The sequence below is a fragment of the Lissotriton helveticus genome, chromosome 5_1 (genome assembly GCF_964261635.1).
Source record: "Lissotriton helveticus chromosome 5_1, aLisHel1.1, whole genome shotgun sequence".
Lineage (NCBI taxonomy): Eukaryota > Metazoa > Chordata > Amphibia > Caudata > Salamandridae > Lissotriton > Lissotriton helveticus.
This window is the reverse complement of record NC_136065.1, coordinates 1,449,794,152-1,449,816,205: the sequence shown is the minus strand read 5'-3', so window position 1 is coordinate 1,449,816,205 and position 22,054 is coordinate 1,449,794,152. Positions and strand designations below refer to the sequence as shown.

General features: G+C 39.7%; 1 protein-coding gene across 1 annotated transcript in view; it reads left to right on the top strand.

The window, feature by feature from the left end:
- LOC144755474 (cytochrome P450 2G1-like) overlaps nt 1-22,054 on the top strand; it is a 662,651-nt gene that overhangs the window by 105,261 nt on the left and 535,336 nt on the right. Inside the window, exon 2 of the mRNA XM_078644447.1 lies at nt 20,895-21,057. Within this exon, the coding sequence (XP_078500573.1) occupies nt 20,895-21,057 (163 nt within the window). The remainder of the gene's footprint in view (nt 1-20,894; nt 21,058-22,054) is intronic.

Below are 22,054 nucleotides of genomic sequence, written 5' to 3'. Positions count from 1 at the left end.
TCCCTTTCACTTTTTGCATATAAATCCACTAACTTAGTCTGATTCTTATAATAAGTGCGTCGACAACACACACAAGTGAAATTAGGCCTCTCACTTTATTTCACCTGAAACGTCGCAATTTCCCTCTGGAAATTATCTGTACTGGAAACCTGTACACTATCTTCCACATTACCCTCTTCTTCTGGGTCAATTTCAACATTCTCCTCTTTACTTCCAAAGTAACAAAACTCAATTTCTTCACATATGTTCTTCACATCTATTTCAGAACCATGCAAAAGAGCAGCGCATAATTGTTTAAGCATAATTGCTGGACTCTTAGCATAATACAACATTCTAACTAATTTCCTCACTTTATTATGATGCACTGCTAGCATCCTGAAATGATGAAAAACACTCTGGCATACTCTCCTGGAAAGACAAGTCAGTGAATGACCATGCAAACCTGTCACTTCTCTCACTCTGCAAGGATCTAATTCTTGCAACAACCTTATTTTCTGCTTCAAACTTTTCTTATTAAATGACCATACAAAATCACAAAGCAAATTGATGGAATCCTGTCGCACACTACAAATACTACTACACTTCCAGGTGTACACAGGACCCTTAGCACGTCTTCCTAAAACCTCATTACCTAACACCTCTTCTGTCTCTGTTGTCACAAGTTTTTCTTTTTCAACTGGACAACCATCTTTCACTTCATAAGCACGACCACTGGTGTCAACTGCATGCACCAAATCATTATCCTGGAAATAACTCTCCTCATTAAAAAATGCCTCACAGCTTGAACTATGCATCCATTCTCCAGAAAAAACTTCACAAAAATTACTACGATTAACTATTCTCTTCCATCTACTATTTCTTTTGAAATCATAAATTGCCTTGTTTAGCTTCCTAATTCTATTGATTATCAAAATAAATAACTTACGTTTAATTTCAAATGCCTGATCAATAACTTTCTCAACTTTTTTTTTCTCTTATAAAAAACCAGTTTCTGTTGACCTTTCTTAATATTTTTTAACAAATTGCCAATTATCCTGTTGCGGAACATTCGTTTACGAATGTCCCTAAACTGTTGTTTCCTTCTACTATCATGCACAGAGTTATCTCTTGCTCTAGCAGTAACATTTTTGATTGGCCTTTCCTTTCCATTTGAATTGGTTCTCTTTTTATGGACTGAAACATTTTCTGTAGTAATATCTTTTTTTACTACACATATTTCTTATGAAATATTTTGTGCTCTTACCCGGTGCTTTCTTCGCGACTTGACAAATCTTTTTGTTAGAGGACTGCTGCTTATTTTGTTTCACCTGCTGTCTTTGACGTTTTGCAGCCTTTCTCTGTCTTTCTATTGTTGGCATGGTGAAATCTTGAAATGATCTGCAGTTGAATCTGTGGTAAAATATAATAAAAAATGTTATTAACCATTATTACCAAACAGTAAATCAATAACAGTGATCAAAAACTTAACACACTACTTGACATTTTAAATAGAAGATTTTTTAGTCCTTGGCAAATTTACAATACAGAAATAGCAGAAAAGAAATGACATTTATATTTATGTTACCTGTGCTATTTTATATGTGAATCTGATCTAATTTTATGAGCATATTTTAATATTTTATTGAAGACACTACACATAACCTGTTTTTGAAGGTGTCTTTATTTTTAAATTAAACGGTTTACACTTTTACTTTTTATTTATTATAAATTTTAAAAATAAATGTTTATAGTTCCATAGGCTCAAGCAGGTCAGCTTCCCACCCTATGTCATATAATTCGGACAAATCTGCATCCTCATCATGCTCTTCTTCATCCTCAGGATTTAAATCATCCAAGGGATCAACATCCACTGATGTTTCAATTACAAGTTTAATGATGAGGTCAAAATCAACTGATTGCAGATTGTCGCTCATGTTGATGTTGTCTTTATCTTTAAAGAAAGATAACAACAATGAGATGTTGCAGAGTAAGAGACAAATCTCAGAGATTATAATAGTAAAATTGTTTAACAAGAGTAATATTTTGCAGCTATTATTTAGCCATGTCCAGCAATGCTGAGCAGGTGAAGACTATGTCTAATTTTTCAGTGAACAGGACTCATCTCTTCTTAACCTTGGATAAGCCTCACCGACTCTGTGTGTCCTGCACATACTTAAATGTAAAGGGGCAGATTTATGTTAAATGGCACATCCCCAGGCATGCACCAGTTAACGTGCACCGCTGCTCTGCCACCCATGGTGTGCCGTATTTACAATCAGATAGGAGAAAGCTACGTCAAAACCCTGCGCCTGCTTTAAGCAGGCATAGGTCTTGACGCAACATTGTGGAGATGGGGCACCCCTGAGCCTTGCTTGAGCTGCATCACACTTGCGATACAACTCCAGCAATCACTACCTTTACAGCACAGATACAGCACGCATCTGTGCCATTTTTGCCCCATGATGCCCCGCATTGTAAATGCAGCACACCATGGGTGGCGGAACAGCGGCGCAGGATGACTGACACATCCCTGGTGATGCACCAGTCATCATAAATCTATCCCTAAGCTTCTTATCTTGTTACAGATGAACCGCCATATGTACCATCAAACTATTTTGCATTTCCTAAATAGCGAATTTTAAGGAATAAATAGCAATTCTTTACCATTCCTAATTTGCAATGAGCAAATTGCTAATTGCAAGTTACCCATTCATTTCCATGGGCTAGGAGGCTCATAGGAATGAAGGTTTAATTTGCGATTAGCAATTTGCTCATCACAAATTAGGAATTTTTCCAAGGGTGCAGGGGTGTCTCAAGAACACCCTGCTGCACCCCTGAAAAAGAAATTTGGGGGCATATGGCACACATACATGCCCTAAGGACATGTATTGGCGTGATATGGGACCTTTTGTTTTTTGGAAAAAAATGCTTTTTGAAAAGAATTCACAAATTACCACCAATTTACCACAATAGTTTCCAAATCCTTAATGTCATTTTTTACATATTTTTTGTTTGATACATTGCATTTAAGTAATCGCAAAATTTGCAAATCCTTCAGTGCAATCACAAAATAAGGAATAGCAAATTTTGCTACTCCTTATTTTGCATCAAACTTGTTTGAGACATACCATTTGTCTAATTAACATTCGCAAAGGCCGAAATTTGCAGAATTTTGATCTTTGCGAATGCTAATTAGCTTGATACATATGGCCCCAAGTGAGGCCTGTCTTGCAACATGGTGCATCTTTTGCATCACTGCTGCATTGGTTTCATGTGGTACGTTTTTTTTACACCATGACATATCTGCCTAAATGCATCAATTTGTAATTTTGTCGCCTCATAGCAAATCTTTTGCACCGCCGCTGCATCATAAAAGTGACGCACAGTGGCGCACAAGAGGCATACACCTATCATAAATCTGTCCCTAGCATTTTAAATGATTAATCCAGGATGACGATAAGGTATGGCCTACCCAAAGGTTTGTTTAAGGTGAGGCCTACTCAGGATTGCAGATTAAAGTTACGCTTGATGAAGAATACAGAGGAGATAATACATGTAAAGGCCTACCAATGAAGTAAGTAATGTGCACTTTATTTCGCAAGTCATCATAAATGTATCCCTAAGCTTCTTATCTTGTTACAGATGAACCACCATATGTACCATCAAACTATTTTGCATTTCCTAAATAGCGAATTTTAAGGAATAAATAGCAATTCTTTACCATTCCTAATTTGCAATGAGCAAATTGCTAATTGCAAATTACCCATTCATTTCCATGGGCTAGGAGGCTCATAGCAATGAAGGTTTAATTTGCGATTAGCAATTAGCTCATCACAAAATAGGAATTTTTCCAAGGGTGCAGGGGTGTCTCAAGAACACCCTGCTGCACCCCCTGAAAAAGAAATTTGGGGGCATATGGCGCACATACATGCCCTAAGGGCATGTATGGGCGTCATATGGCACCTTTTGTTTTTTGGAAAAAAAGCTTTTTGAAAAGAATTCACAAATTACCACCAACTAGAAGTTGGTGGTAGTTTCCAAATCCTTAATGTAATTTTTTTACATATTTTTTGTTTGATACATTGCATTTAAGTAATCGCAAAATTTGCAAATCCTTCAGTGCAATCGCAAAATAAGGAATAGCACATTTTGCTATTCCTTATTTTGCATCAAACTTGTTTGATACATACCATTTGTCTAATTAGCATTCACAAAGGCCGAAATTCGCAGAATTTTGATCTTTGCGAATGCTAATTAGCTTGATACATATGGCCCCAAGTGAGGCCTGTCTTGCAACATGGTGCATCTTTTGCATCACTGCTGCATCGGTTTCATGTGGTACGTTTTTTTTACACCATAATATCTGCCTAAATGCAACAATTTGTAATTTTGTCGCCTCATAGCAAATCTTTTGCACCGCCGCTGCATCATAAAAGTGACGCACAGTGGCGCAAAAGAGGCATACACCTATCATAAATCTGTCCCTAGCATTTTAAATGATTAATCCAGGATGACGATAAGGTGTGGCCTATCCAGAGGTTTGTTTAAGGTGAGGCCTACTCAGGATTGCAGATTAAAGTTACGCTTGATGAAGAATATAGAAGAGATAATACATGTAAAGGCCTACCAATGAAGTAAGTGATTTGCACTTTATTTTGCCAGTCATCATAAATGTATCCCTAAGCTTCTTATCTTGTTACAGATGAACCACCATATGTACCATCAAACTATTTTGCATTTCCTAAATAGCGAATTTTAAGGAATAAATAGCAATTCTTTACCATTCCTAATTTGCAATGAGCAAATTGCTAATTGCAAATTACCCATTCATTTCCATGGGCTAGGAGGCTCATAGGAATGAAGGTTGCAATTTGCGATTAGCAATTAGCTCATCACAAAATAGGAATTTTTTCAAGGGTGCAGGGGTATCTCAAGAACACCCTGCTGCACCCCTGAAAAAGAAATTTGGGGGCATATGGCACACATACATGCCCTAAGGACATGTATTGGCGTCATATGGCACCTTTTGTTTTTTGGAAAATAATGCTTTTTGAAAAGAATTCGCAAATTACCACAAACTAGAAGTTGGTGGTAGTTTCCAAATCCTTAATGTCATTTTTTACATATTTTTTGTTTGATACATTGCATTTAAGGAATCGCAAAATTTGCAAATCCTTCAGTGCAATCGCAAAATAAGGAATAGCAAATTTTGAATTAAGGACATTTTAAGTCATTTCCACATGTGCTGTGTTTTCAAATTATGATTTGAAAATCGTTTTTGGGGCAAAGTAATGGTTTGCAAATTTATGACAAGGACATAATGGTGTATGCTTCTCTATAAGGCATTTCAGTGTCTCTGATGTCATTTTTCCCATATTACATTATAAGACCTTTCCCCATGGAGCACATTCCTTGTAAATATGCTCCCACCTGTGCATGGTGAATTTAGATTTTGACTGTTTGAGTCACATAGCCATGTTAAAAGTGACCCAAAAAAATTGCAAACGTTTTAAAAAAACACATTCATGTGTCGTAAGGACATTTTAAGTCATTTCCCCATGGACAGTGTTTTGTAAGTGGCGCAAAAGAGGCATACACCTATCATAAATCTGTCCCTAGCATTTTAAATGATTAATTCAGGATGACGATAAGATGTGGCCTATCCAGAGGTTTGTTTAAGGTGAGGCCTACTCAGGATTGCAGATTAAAGTTACGCTTGATGAAGAATACAGAGGACATAATACATGTAAAGCTCTACCAATGAAGTAAGTAATGTCCACTTCATTGCGCCAGTCATCATAAATGTATCCCTAAGCTTCTTATCTTGTTAGACATGAACTGCCATATGTATCATATAACTATTTTGCATTTCCAAAATAGCGAATTTTAAGGAATAAATAGCGATTCTTTACCATTCCAAATTTGCGATGAGCAAATTGCTAATTGCAAATTACCCATTCATTTCCATGGGCCAGGATGCCCATATGAATGAAGGTGCAATTTGCGATTAGCAATTAGCTCATCGCTAATTAGGAATTTTTCCAAAGGTGCAGGGGTGTCTCAATAACACCCTGCTGCACCCCTGAAAAAGAAATTTGGGGGCATATGGCGCACATAAATTTTAACAACATTCCTTTACCTCAAAAACGATTTTCAATTCATAATTTGAAAACACTGCCCACAGGGAAATTACTTAAAATGTCCTTAAGACACATGAAAGTGTTTTTTTATTGCCTTTCCAGCATGGTTGGGTCACTTTTAACATGGCTATGTAACACAAACATTTAAAATCTAAATTTGCCATGCACAGGTGGGAGCATATTTACAAGCAATTTGCGCCACCGAGAAAGGTCTTACATTAAAATGGGAAAAATAACATCAGGGACAGTCAATTGCCTTATAAAGAAGCATACACCATTATGTCCTTGTCATAAATTTAAAAACAATTCCTTTTCCCCCAAAACGATTTTCAAATCATAATTTCAAAACACTGCACATGGGAAAATTACTTAAAATGTCCTTAAGACACATAAAAGCGTTTTTTAATTGCCTTTGCAGCATGTTTGTATCACTTTTAACATGGCTATGTAACACAAACATTCAAAATCTAAATTTTCCATGCACAGGTGGGAGCATATTTACAAGCAATTTGCGCCACATAATTCATAATTTTCTCCTTAAAGCACACTATTCTCTATCTAAATTAAAGAAATCTTTTCTCACCTTAGCAAATACTTTGAGTTTGAAAACAGTCTCAGAAACACACCAATTTGTCTTCAGCAGAGCAAAAGGTATGCACTCCAGAGTCTGCAGCTATCAAAAGCACAGAAATGCTGTAATTCTTCACACATATCTCTCATGTCACCCAATCAAAACTCTTCCCTCACTTTTTTTCAAATGAAAACCCTTCCCCCCTCTGCCCTTTCTGCCTATTTTGCATAGCAACCACCTCTTGGAAGACCTCTGGTGTTTGCAAGTTCACACAACAATGTTGCAATTGAACTCTGAACTCTCAGTGCACCTGCATATCCAGTGCATTCTTTCATTTAATGATTTTTTCCTGACCACTCAAAATACATCTTTCAAATAACTCATCCGTGCACCCTAACTTTCTGTTTTCAGCAATCAAAATCCACCAATCACTGTTACTGCTTCATGAACACAGAAACTCCACAGTTTTTTTCATTTTAAACTCTCATTTTTTCAACTGCCATTTCATTGCCACACTTCATCTGACTGCAGGAGAACCTTCTCTCACCATGTTTTCTGTCTGGATTGTTGGACATAGTTATATTCACTGGGCTCACAGGTACACTGAAAACAGGAATTTACCTAACCTCAATTTACAAGATGTGGAAATTAAGTGGTTTGGCCACAGAGGATTAAAATGTCACCAATTGATACCATTGGTGAAAACCTTTATGCATTTGCCCAAACCTGACCTGTTAATTGTGCACTGTGGAGGTAATGATTTGGGCACTTTGACTGGGGTAGGTCTGGAAATGCTTTTAAAGGACACCTTTGAGCAATTGATGGCACTTTTTCCTCAGACTGCCTTGGTATATTCAAATATATGCCAAAGACAGAAATGGAGGTGGTCAAACCAATTTTGTCCACAAATTGAGAAGTCGAGGAAGCATGTAAACAAATCTGTTTCAGCTTACATGAGAGACCATGGAATGGGCTCCATGTACAACAATAACTTGCGTTACTACATGCAAGATATCTACAGAGGAGATGGAGATCACTTCTCAGATGAGGGCAACAGAATTTTCACTCTGAATTTAAGACTGTGCATTGGTACCTACTTATAAGTACCTAAATGTACCATAAACCCAAAAGCTCTTCTCAGAGCTACCCTACATCTGATCACTCACAATTATTATTTTACTCTAACATTTTTCACTAATTTTCAACAAAGTACGCTCCCTGGGGCGCTACCCGGTACGCGAACCGGGAGCTAACCTCGCGAAATTTTAAAAAAAAATGTTTTTTTTTCGCACATATAAGCCTCCTCAGCCACCCTCACAAAACCTAGGGGGTCAAGATAAGTCTACCATGCCCCCTTCTACCCATTCTGAACATTATTTGCCCTCCATCTTGTATCTTAATTCGACCGAAACACAAAATGGTGGACTCCCGTAACGCTTAAGGTTCGCGAACCGGGGCGCTCAACGGTTCGCGTACCGGGTCGCTCCCTGGGAAGCGCACCATCAAAAAAGGTGGGAAAGTAGTTCACAGAAAAGCCACTGGAGACAATTTCACCAAATATAGATTAGCTCATACTACATACCAATCCCTACCATTTACACAAATTTGATTGGAATTCCATTTAGCCATTTAGCCTGTAGACCTCTCTAAATACCGTGAGGTAAATTACTTCACAAAACACATCTGAAGTGTTGGAATTGACAACCAATTAATATGTTACTTTCATTTTCTACTTTTTTTACCTGACATTTCATTGGTTATATACCTGAATATATATAAAGGAAGAGAAGAAAACACAGCCATTTTGACTACTACTTCTTGGTGTACATTTCAACAGGATTTTCACTAATTCCTTCAACTTCTTTCTAAAGGTAAGTTTTTATTTTTAAAACTGAAGTATATTGTGCACTATAAGTTAATATGGTAAACTTTTTCTGATAGTTATATACTATCCCTCTGTAGTAGTTATAGATTTAGATAGACTTCTCTGTTATAGTTATGGATGGAGTTAGGCTTCTCTTGTATAATTATGAATTTACTTACGTTAAATCACATACACTTTTTTATATTCCTACTTCCACTCTGATACTATACACTGCCCAAAATTAATCCCAACAGTGCCCTATCTCTACTAATATATATTTTTTTAATCTAAATTTCAGGCAAAATGGAAGGCGAACAGAAAGTTGAATTTCAAATTGTCCTGCAAGAGAGCAGCCAAGAAATCATTGATGAAAATGATATTGAATTTTTCGATGAAACTTTAGACAAAGAACTACTGCAATGTGTACAAGCAGTAGATAACCTCCTTGAAAATGAGGACATTTTACACCCTCAGAGACTACAATGTATATTCAATGATAATTATGAAATTTCTGACAATGAAATGTTAGAAAGTTTAATAAATTATGAAACACAATCACAATAAAAAAAATTCTTAAAAAATAAAGAAAATAAAAAATAATCAACAAAACCAACAATCAATTAACATACAGCATTTGAAAAGTCTATCATTCATTTTTCATTGTAGTACGCTGCCTAGAACGCTTCCCGGTTCGCGGACCGGGCGCTACCCACGCAAAAAAACAAAAAAAAATTTATTTTTTTTTGCCCCGCGGGGCCCTTTTAAAGCCTCCACATTAAACCTAGGGGGTCAGGGAGGATCTACTATGCCCCCTTATGGTTATTTCCCCCTTTGTTTTGGCCTCCTCTTGTCTCTCAATCCTACCGAGAGACAAGATGGCGGCCGCTCCGGACTGTTTAGAATGTTGACAGACACCGGAGAGCCAATCAGCTTCGCTACGCGAAGTTCCGGTACGCTTAAGGTCCGCGGACCGGAACGCTGCCTGGAGCGCGCTTACAGATATATATCTTTTTTTAAACGTTAATTTCTCAAAATCCATAGGAGCACATATATTGAGACCTACAAAAGGCACATCGGGCTACCAGTCCCTACAATTTTGCCAAGTTTCATGCAAATCCATTCAGCCGTTCGGGCTAAAAGTGAGGCCAACCGCCCTATGGAAAATTGCATGGGGAAAACACGTTTTGGGACCCCCCTTTTTTCTGGGCCCCCCCTTGACGAAACCCCCCCAAATTTTCAAGGGCTGCTCCGAAACAAAATGTTCCATTTTCCAGAAAATTTCAGCCAATTCCGTCCACAAACGCAAAAGTTATTAGACATAGAATTTTCAAAAATCCCATAGGGAAAAAATCCTAACTATATATACCTACTGGCGACCGCCAGTAGGTAATATATATATATAAATATATATATATATATATATATATATATATATATATATATATATATATATATATATATATACATATATATATATTACCTACTGGCGATAGCCAGTAGGTATATATAGTTAGGATTTTTTTCCTATGGGATTTTTGAGAATTCTATGTCGAATAACTTTGGCGTTTGAAGACAGAATTGGCTGAAATTTTCAGGAAAATTGAACATTTTGTTTCTGAGCAGCCCCTCAAAATTTGGGGGGGTTTCGTCAAGGGGGGGCCGAGAAAAAAGGGGGGTCCCAAAACGTGTTTTTCCCATGCAATTTTCCATAGGGCGGTTAGCCTCACTTTTAGCCCGAACGGCTGAATGGATTTACACCAAACTTGGCAAAATTGTAGGGACTGGTAGCCCGATGTGCCTTTGCTATGTCTCAAGATATAGGCTCCAGTGGTTTTTACGAAAATTAACTTTGAAAAATATATATTGGGCTACATTGGGCTATATATATGTTGGAGCCCAAATGTAGCCCAATGTAGCCCAATATAGCCCAATGTAGCCCAATATAGCCCAAAGATGGCCACCAGAGACAAAAAAAACAAATGTAGCCCAAATATCAGCCAGATGTAGCCCAACTATATCCCAATGACAGAATGTCCCAGAGTGTTCTAAAGAACAACTAGAGTGCTAACAGTCCTACTTATTACAAAGGTATGGCACACCTGAAGCCATCTTGATTGGAATAAAGTGGTAACTCTTAAAACATTTAATTTAAAAAGGAACAAAATGAGGGGGTTCATTTTGCCATAGAAAGTATGATTAGCGAATATATGATGAAATCCCGCATACCATCAGTCCGCAAAAAAAATCCTGCATGTACTATTAGGCCGCAAATAAAAATAATGAACATTTTTAGAACAAATATGCCTTTAGCATACACTAAACAACTAAACTACTCTAAACCCTAAAACACTACCCCCAGCATGACCCTACACTACACAAACAGTACAACACTACCCTAAACCCTAAAACACTACCCCTAGCATGACCCTACACTACACAAACACTACAACACTACCCTAAACCCTAAAACACTACCCCCAGCATGACCCTACACTACGCAAACACTACAACACTACCCAAAACCCTAAAACACTACACCCCAGCATGACCCTACACTACGCAAACACTACAACACTACCCTAAACCCTAAAACACTACCCCCAGCATGACCCTACACTACACAAACACTACAACACAACCCTAAACCCTAAAACACTACCCCCAGCATGACCCTACACTACACAAACACTACAACACGACACTAAACCCTAAAACACTACCCCCAGCATGACCCTACACTACACAAACACTACAACACAACCCTAAACCCTAAAACACTACACCCCAGCATGACCCTACACTACGCAAACACTACAACACTACCCTAAACCCTAAAACACTACCCCCAGCATGACCCTACACTACGCAAACACTACAACACTACGCAAAACCCTAAAACACTACACCCCAGCATGACCCTACACTACGCAAACACTACAACACTACCCTAAACCCTAAAACACTACCCCCAGTATGACCCTACACTACACAAACACTACAACACTACCCTAAACCCTAAAACACTACCCCCAGCATGACCCTACACTACGCAAACACTACAACACTACCCTAAACCCTAAAACACTACCCCCAGCATGACCCTACACTACGCAAACACTACAACACTACCCAAAACCCTAAAACACTACACCCCAGCATGACCCTACACTACGCAAACACTACAACACTACCCTACACCCTAAAACACTACCCCCAGCATGACCCTACACTACGCAAACATTACAACACTACCCTAAACCCTAAAACACTACCCCCAGCATGACCCTACACTACGCAAACACTACAACACTACCCAAAACCCTAAAACACTACACCCCAGCATGACCCTACACTACGCAAACAGTACAACACTACCCTAAACCCTAAAACACTACCCCCAGCATGACCCTACACTACGCAAACACTACAACACTACCCTAAACCCTAAAACACTACCCCCAGCATGACCCTACACTACGCAAACACTACAACACTACCCTAAACCCTAAAACACTACCCCCAGCATGACCCTACACTACGCAAACACTACAACACTACCCAAAACCCTAAAACACTACACCCCAGCATGACCCTACACTACGCAAACACTACAACACTACCCTAAACCCTAAAACACAACCCCCAGCATGACCCTACACTACGCAAACACTACAACACTACCCTAAACCCTAAAACACTACCCCCAGCATGACCCTACACTACGCAAACACTACAACACTACCCTAAACCCTAAAACACTACAACCAGCATGACCCTACACTACGCAAACACTACAACACTACCCTAAACCCTAAAACACTACCCCCAGCATGACCCTACCGTACGCAAACACTACAACACTACCCTAAACCCTAAAACACTACCCCCAGCATGACCCTACACTACGCAAACACTACAACACTATCCAAAACTCTAAAACACTACCCCCAGCATGACCCTACACTACGCAAACACTACAACACTACCCTACACCCTAAAACACTACCCCCAGCATGACCCTACACTACGCAAACACTACAACACTACCCTAAACCCTAAAACACTAGCCCCAGCATGACCCTACACTACGCAAACACTACAACACAACCCTAAACCCTAAAACACTACCCCCAGCATGACCCTACACTGAACAACCACCACAACTCTACACTACACTAACACAACACTACACTACACAACACTACACTACACAATCACTAACCCACGAAAAAATTAACACAAACCCACTTACCTCTCTCGTCATCGTGGTTTTCACAACGCAAATGCATTTACTATACATGCCTTTAAAACGTAATTCTTTGTAAAGGCATGCGCGATAAATGCACATGCGTTTTGAAAAAATGCGGGATAATGGTATGCGAGGTCAATGACCTTGCGGGATAATGGTATGCGGACTGAAAGTCTGCGGGATAAAAAATGCGGGAAAATGGCTGCAAACCCTGATTAGCAGCAGACTTCCCTGGTGAGCACTAGCTTTACTACAGTGATCTAATGAGCAACTAGAGTGCTAACATTCAGAATTTATGGCAAATGTGTGACGCATCTGAATGCCTTCTTGATAGAACCAAAGTAAACAAGCATTGAAAATGCAATAGATCTCGCCCTCGTTTAAGTTAAAGCCATTCTGTTTGTAATGAGGTGGCTTTTTAGCTTTGCTTTTATTAGTGTTTTTAAAACTTTCATGTAAATAACATGCATATGTATGCATATATGTATATGTATGCATGCATTTATATTTATATAGATATGCAGATTATATATGTTTATATATGTATATTACCTACTGGCGATAGCCAGTGGGTATATATAGTTAGGATTTTTTCTCTATGGGATTTCTGAAACTTTTATGTCTAATAACTTTGGCGTTTGTGGACGGAATTAGCTGAAATTTTCAGGAAAATGGCACATTTTGTTTCTGAGAAGCCCCGAAAAATTTGGGGGGGTTTCGTCAAGGGGGGGCCGAGAAAAAAGGGGGGTCCCAAAACGCATTTTTCCCATTCATTTTTCCATAGGGCGGTTGGACTCACTTTTAGCTTGAACGGCTGAATAGATTTACATGAAACTTGGCAAAATTGTAGATATGGTTTGCCCGACGTGCCTTTGCTATGTCTCAATATATGTGCTCCAGTGGATTTTGAGAAATTAACGTTTAAAAAATATATATATATCTGTGACAGCGCTCCGGTTAGCGCCCCGGTTCGCGTACCTGACGCGTAACGGAACTTCGCAAAGTGAAGCTGATTGGCTCTCCGGTGTCTGTCAACATTCTAAACAGTCCGGAGCGGCCGCCATCTTGTCTCTCGGTAGGATCGAGAGACAAGATGTGGTGAAAAACGAAGGGGGAAATGAAGGAAAGGGGGCAAGGTAGACCCCTCCTGACCCCCTAGGATTGATGAGGGGGATATTAAAGTGCCCCGCGGGGCAAAAAATAAAAAAACATTTTTTTTTGCGATTTTACGCCGTAGAGGCGCGTCCCGGTACGCGAACCGGGCAGCTCACCGGGCAGCTAACCGAGCAGCTAACCGGCAGCGTACCTGTCAACATTGTAAACAGTCCGGAGCTGCCGCCATCTTGTCTCTCGGTAGGTTCGAGAGACAAGATGTGGTACGCGAACCGGGCAGCTAACCGGCAGCGTAACGGGAGTCCGCCATCTTGTGTTTTTGGAGCGTCCGGTTCGCGTACCGGGTAGCGTCCCGGTAAGCGTAACAAGGGGAAAACCAAGAGAAACAGTAAAAAAAAATTAAGGGAATAGATTTCCAGCAAACTTGGCAAAATTGTAGGGACTGTTTGTTTGATGTGCCTTTGCAAGGCCTCAAGATATGTGCATGTGTGGATTTTGTCTAATTAAGGTTAAAAAAAATATATATATCTGTAAGCGTGCTCCGGCACGCTTACGTTATGGGTTTTGTTTGCGCTGCAGAGCCGATACGTCACGGTTATGCGACGCGTCATGAGGCGTCTCACGTGGCTACGTGATACGTCACGTAATAAAGAATATATTTTACAGCTATAGATATTAGCTTTTAAAAAACCAATGAAATTCACTGAAAAAACCATAGGTTATAGACCATATATAGTTAGGAATTTGCATTTACAAAACCTTGAAAATTCACTGAAAAAACCATAGGTTAGAGACCATATATAGTTAGCTGGACATTTTATTGACATAAAACCAAAGAAATTCCATATATAGTTAGTTGCACTAACTATATATCGCGCACCCGCAATCCACTGCTGATGATGTCACATATTACATCATTCATGACATGGTCAGTGACATCACTGATGACATCACTGATGACATCTCAAATGACATCACTGATGACATCACTGATGACATCTCAAATGACATCACTGATGACATCATGACACACCAATACCAATTACTACATACGCACTCACTGATTCCTACGTCTACACACACATTCACTCATTCACCCATACAATCACTCATACATACAGTCACTCATTATTACAACACTATCATATGCACTCATACACCTATGCAGACACTCACACACTGCCACTCATCCATGGAGTTACTCACACACCTAGTCAGTCCTGTAAAGAATCAATCACACTTCCATTTCCTCATCTATACAGTTAAACACAGAACACCATACTTCAGTGACATCACTGATGACATCACTGATGACATCTCAAATGACATCACTGATGACATCATGACACACCAATACCAGTTACTACATACGCACTCACTGATTCCTACGTCTACACACACATTCACTCATTCACCCATACAATCACTCATACATACAGTCACTCATTATTACAACACTATCATATGCACTCATACACCTAGTCAGTCCTGTGAAGAATCAATCACACTTCGATTTCCTCATCTATACAGTTAAACACAGAACACCATACTTTTTCACACATATACTAACACATACTTACTCTCTTATACAATCACTGATACAAGTACACATTGAAATGCACAGAGTCACACACCTCCCAGCCAGCCACACACACTCAGTCTTCCATACATCCACTCATTCTTCAATATGTAAAACATATTTAAACTTTACAAAAACACACAGACACTAGATGATGTCATCAGTGATGTCATTTGAGATGTCATCAGTGATGTCATCAGTGATGTCATTTGAGATGTCATCAGTGATGTCATCAGTGATGTCACTGACCATGTCATGAATGATGTAATATGTGACATCATCAGCAGTGGATTGCGGGTGCGCGATATATAGTTAGTGCAACTAACTATATATGGAATTTCATTGGTTTTATGTCAATAAAATGTCCAGCTAACTATATATGGTCTCTAACCTATGGTTTTTTCAGTGAATATATATATATATATATATATATATATATATATATATATATATATATATATATATATATATATATATATATATATATTTACATTTTATTTAATGTAGGCCTTCTGTCGAGGTGCCATGTTTTAAAACTAATTTTTTTGGGGGGGGAAAACTAAGGAGTTAGGCCCATACAAGGGGTGGGGTAGGCTGGACCCTATTAAATCTTAACAAACACAAAATGCCTGCCCCCACCTTTTCTTTTAATACTTATTCGAACCAATAGGAATTGGAAAAAATTGAAATTGATGGGTATAAAATAAATACCAGGCCAAACGTAAAAATGTGTGTTTGTCCTATTGGTTCGAATAAGTATTAAAAGAAAAGGTGGGGGCAGGCATTTTGTGTTTGTTAAGATTTAAAACTCATTTATGACAATTTCAGACAACTTAACAACACAGTGATGTATTTGGAGCTGCAGGTTTATATTTCAAAGTGAAAAATTATGAATTCTGAAGAGCTTTTCCCATTTTTTACCTGTATTGGAATAAAAAGACCTACCAGGCTGCTGAAACGCTGTTTCCCCCGCCCTCCCTACTCTCAGGGCCGTGCCTGAAAAACGCCTCTGAAGTCTACAACCATGACGTGTTCTTTCAGGTGTTTCTAACAGCACTTGTCATGCTTGTAGACTTGCTGCATGTTATTTGTAAATACAGCGTGGCATACAATCTGCCCCGATTTATTATCAAAAGAAATGCAGCAAGTCTACAGGCAGGACATGTGCTTGTAGAAACCCCAAAAGCACACTTCATGCTGGTAGATTTGTTGCCTTTCATTTGTTAATAGGGCACAGCTGCGGGGCAGATTGTGTGCCTTTGTTAAAGTAATCATGTTAATCACAGCGCACACGGGTGCTGTGATTAACATGATTACTTAAAAAAGCACACAATCTGCCCCAGAGCCAAGTCCTTTTAAACAAAAGAAATGTAGCAGGAGCCACTTGCTGATGAACTTCGAGTAGTATCCTTCTGCCCTTCGCGCCACACGCATTTTCAAAACGGCGGCGCGTACTGTCCTCAGCTGAGTGTGCGTGCTTCGCATATTACACTGCATGCTCTAGGAGACATAGGTGCACGGGCGACCAGGCGAGCACGTTACAGGGAACAGTGTCTGGGACATGATCCTGAGTAATTGTGGGTGTGCAGTGTGCTACACCTCATTGTGCATGTATGCCATTGTGCCTATCTCCCCCGTCCCCCCAGGCCCTGTTCGTTGCACTCCCTGTTGATGTTGTGTCAGGTCCTCTTGAGCTGTGTCCGTACTCCCTACTCCTTGCACCGTCTCCACACTGATGACTGTGGTTTGGGTTTCCTCCAGCTCCTCCTGCAGTGCTGGACTGCCACCTCTTGTCACCATTGCTTCCTTCCTGTTGGCAGCGGGTTTGTGCCTGGTTTAGGTTGTCACATTTTGCTTGCGCATATTGGCCTCCTCCTTTGGCCTCCTCGGCACTGCAACTGCATTCCAGGTGGTCTGCAAGTGGGTCAGTTGCAGTTAGTGTTCTGTCAACTCTGTGATGCTGGTCTTGTTTTCCTGCTGTCTGCACCCCGTCTTCCTCTCCCTCTTCTCCTTGGCCTTACACTACCCCGTTGTTCCTTGGTAGTCTGTGGGGGTTGTGGGGGTTCGAGTTGGCCTCTGCGCTGGGTCAGGGTGCATCCATGCTGCTACGTGCGTTGGCTTGTTATGGGTGTGTATTTTCTGTGTTGTTTCTGGTGCATTGTCCCACCAGACGCATGGAATTTGCAGGCCTGTTGCTGGTTTTCACAACTTTTTGTACCGCGGTTGGCCTCATCGCATGTTTTTTAGCCTTTGTGTATAGCATTTTTGCGGCGTGGCATTGATTTTCACACAGACATTTGACGAGTTATATGGTGACTACCTCATGCTACCACCGCGTTGTGAATTCCACTTTGGCACAGTTTTATTTTCCCACGATAGGCTGTGAAGTTGAAAGCTGCGTTACGATACTCTAGTAGTGGGTACCACACGTTCTTGTGAATATACCCCAAAATGTAGCTGCATTTCAGCTAATTTCTGTGTCTCTTCTATGGGAATCCATAAACCCTGGGTACCTTTAAAATCCTCAGGGTGTTTGAAAAGAAGGGTGATCATTTGGCTTGCATACCTTATGTGGACAAAATGTTACAGGAGCCTAAGCGTGATCTACCCCAAAATGCCAAAAAAAAGGCTTAGCAAAGGGGTTGGGGGAAAGGCCTAGCAGCAAAGGGGTTAAAAGACACACACTTCCATGTGTAAAAAGATGCTGTGAAGAACAGGAAATGAAAGATCGAGTACAGCAAGATTAAATTGAGTCAATTGTTGCAAGCACAACTTTATCCTTAATTATGCCTGCAGATGCTCTTTTTGATGAATACAAGGAAATGGCCCCAAAAAAGGATGCATCATTGTTATACGTGCTATCTTCATACAAGGGTATGAATAACCCTTTAACTGTCGTATTTATTGCCTTGTGTGTTTGATATAACGTTTCTCTCTGTGTTCGGTTACTTTCTTTTTTTTTGTTCTGTCTCACAATGAGAAGTGCTAGCATATAAAAGCCCGATCTTTTCTTTCCTGATCTTCACGGCATGTGTTTACACGCGGAATTGTGCCTTTTAAACATATGGTTCAGAACATTCCTTTTTTCCTGGTCTCACATAATACTTTTCCCTTTGTCTCAATCACACTTCCAGTGGTGACTTTTTTGTTTATTACACATTTTTTGGTTGCACAAGGAACTGTAGCTGGTTCATATTAGTTCGGGAGGAGATTTTGACCTTCCTTTTTTCTCCCTTGTTTTTCGTTTGCGGTGCTGACAAAATAAATATTGTGTCTTCAATTTGATACTAATTGTTTCATTTTGCTAGTTTTGATTTCTCCTTTTTGATTTCTTACTTTTCCTGCTTTTAAGATTTTGTTTCTAAAAACGTGTCATTTTCTTTTTTTCTTTTACTTCATCGTAACATTGAATCTTTCTTCATAAATCATACACAGTGTAGTATATGTAACTGTGGATTGGCCCTGATGAAGTGACCTATTTGTCATGAAACATCTGTTGACCCTTTGTATGGATTGTAATTTTGAAGGAGAATTAAAGAAAATGTGAATCTTTTTTACTACTCAGTAATTACATTTCATTGATCATATGACCTAAATAAATCTAGCCTCTCCTGTGTATTTCTGAGTAGGACCTGAAGGATGGATCCTGCAACAGTTTGCGGTTGGTGAATTCCAACTTGTGGAGTGCCTCTGTTTCCCTTAAGCTGTATGGGTGGTACAGTTCACATGCAAACAACTATGGTTTTTGATGCAAAGCTCAATCTACCAAACAAGGTAGACATGGCTTTGCACCAAAAATATCCACCTCCTCCCTCCTCCAAGCAGGCATAATTTTAGAGAAAACTTTTCTTTTCTCCAAATGTTTCCAAGTTTGTATGTGTGTTGTACTGTCCAGTACATAAACAAATGTGGAACATTTTCAAAGTATATCTACCAATAGCATTTTGTACCTTTCCTTACAGGGCTAGCCATAATGTTTAATTTCTGAGGGAAAACAGAAGCAAAAGTGCCAAATCATAGGTATTCAGTAGGAGTCAGGCCCTTGGAAGGGAGAGCAGGTGAGGGCATATTCTCAGGCTCAGGGCTTGTTTAGGGTCCAGCGCTCATGCTACATCAAAGCTGCTGTAATTAATAATGACATTAGCTAACATGGCCAACAGGACTCTATGGTTCTAGGTACTGCTGTGTTTTGTCTTTCTCTACAGGGCATTTTTTTAGTCTGAATAAGGATCCCATTCTATGAAGTGACCCTCTGCAGTTTGTTTTCCATGCCTTTGACAAGCAGCCTGTAATTCCTGATGGAACCGATAAATTGTTATCCTCCTTTAATACTGAGATCCAGTATCACTGATATGGAGTAGCGATAATAAAAGATGAATATTCTAGGCCCATTTCATGAGGTCACTTGTACTGAGGGTTAAGAATTTTAAATTGAACAAAGTTTGTTGAGGAAGGGACTCAGGGAGGTGTTACAGCCAGTAGTGGCCTGTAATTTTAGCAGGCGTTGGATGACCACACCACACCCACAATCACACTAACAGGTTCACACTCATGCATTCACAAGTAAACAGACACCCATGCATTTACAGCACACACAAATGCACATACATTCATACATATACACATGTTAACATGCACCAAATATTTAAGAACATGACATTTATAGGCCTGCAGCAGTGGTGAGAGGGAAAACTCAGTTGTGCCGGATGATTGCAACTGCTTTCTCCTCTTATTTGCTGACCTTGTTAGGGGTCAGCCAATGAGAGGAGGTGGCAGTCTCTTACTAGTCACAGAGTGTTATGGGGTCAGTGAGACTGCTCGCCACACCCACACTTTGACAAGCACCACTGATAGACACTCAGCCCTGGGCATCTGAAAACTGAAGCATCTAGGTCTGAGGCTATCAGTGACACTCCCTCTCGTCATGAGGGAGAACCACCAAATGCTTTACGGGGTTGAGAATGTCATGCCCACTGGGCTGTAACATCATCATCCTAGCAAAGTTTAGCTCAAGTACCCAGGCACCTGTGCATTTAGCACAGTACAGCATCTGGCTGCCTGACCTGAACATGAAGAGCGTTTGCCAGGCTGACCTTTTCTCAGCCTGACTGACACTCATTATGTTTGGTAAAAACTGGAAGGGCTAAGCCCCTCCACCTTTTGGGATGGGCTATTGCTGGTTAAAGTAAAAAAAATTGCCCAAACATTAATTTGAGGCTCTTCAGAAGTAAGATCCCACATCTCTTTAGTCATTTCTCTTCATGACAACTAATTCAGGGTAATGCAGGTCTAAAAATGCCCAAAATGCATTAAGTGGAGAATCGCACTTTGCTGTTTATGAACACCATGTTTGCCTTAATTACCTCTTCATTAGACTTCTCTTTTGTTGAGACCTGCAGCTGAGCGAGAAGTATGGTCCGGTGTACACCCTGCACTTGGGCCTCCGTCGAGTGGTGATACTCTGGGGGTATGACGCAGTGAAGGAAGCCCTGGTGGACCAGGGAGATGACTTCAGCGGGAGGGGGGATGTGCCGGCCTTTCAGACTTTGATCAAAGACTATGGTGAGTCCATTTGTATATGAGTGCGCTTTAAAGAAATAGCAATCTGTGCAGTCATCTCAATGACAATTGTATTGTTTCATTACACTCATACAATTAGGCAAGAGGTCATATAGTGCATGTGACTATGTGAGAACAGTGCCTGCACAAGTGGATATTTTGTCCACATCAAAGGTATGTGTTTACATTACTATGCTAGTTTGACATTATCGTGAGATGGATCTTAATGTTCGGGGTGCGTAAATGTTTGTAAGTGTGGTTACCAAAGCAGTTGTGATCACTGGAATAATTATGTCATTTTGTATATTACTATTATTATTGAACATTTTGTAATTACCATTATTATTACTAGCACTATTAATAATCAAAATATAAATATAAATCATTTCTCCAATGATCAAGTCTTTAGTACTGGACCAAGCCAGTTGAGCTCTGGGAAATAGTAAAAAGAGGGAAGCTGTTGCTGTAGAACATTTACCACCAGACATATTAAAGATTTTCTGTAGGGTATTAAATGTTGGTGGCTGCTTTCCCCTGCATGAGAAGGCAGCCTTTGCCATCAGATAGAACAAAGCATTCTGCTCAAAATGACAGGTGAAGCCCACTTGTAGAACACACACATCAAGTCGAATGTATTTGACAATGGGCAAAACTCACTACCTGGATTGGGAAACTACCTTTACAATATGGCCATTACCTCCATGCAATACCATTACCATGCATCCATTACAATGCATATGCCCTTACCACACGTTTTATCATGCAAAATTTTACAACACATATGTCTTTACCATGCATGCCTTATCAAAGAAAATAGGTATTTTGCAAGTAGGGATAAACCCTTGATATATATATAACATCCCTGAAAACTGTGTTTGTTTCAGTGAATATATATATATATATATTACTGTCTATATATGTTACTGCATTTGGCAGCTTTTAAATCTTTTAATCCCTTTGGCACTGTGCACGCTCGCGCTGTAACACGGGCACTCGCGTT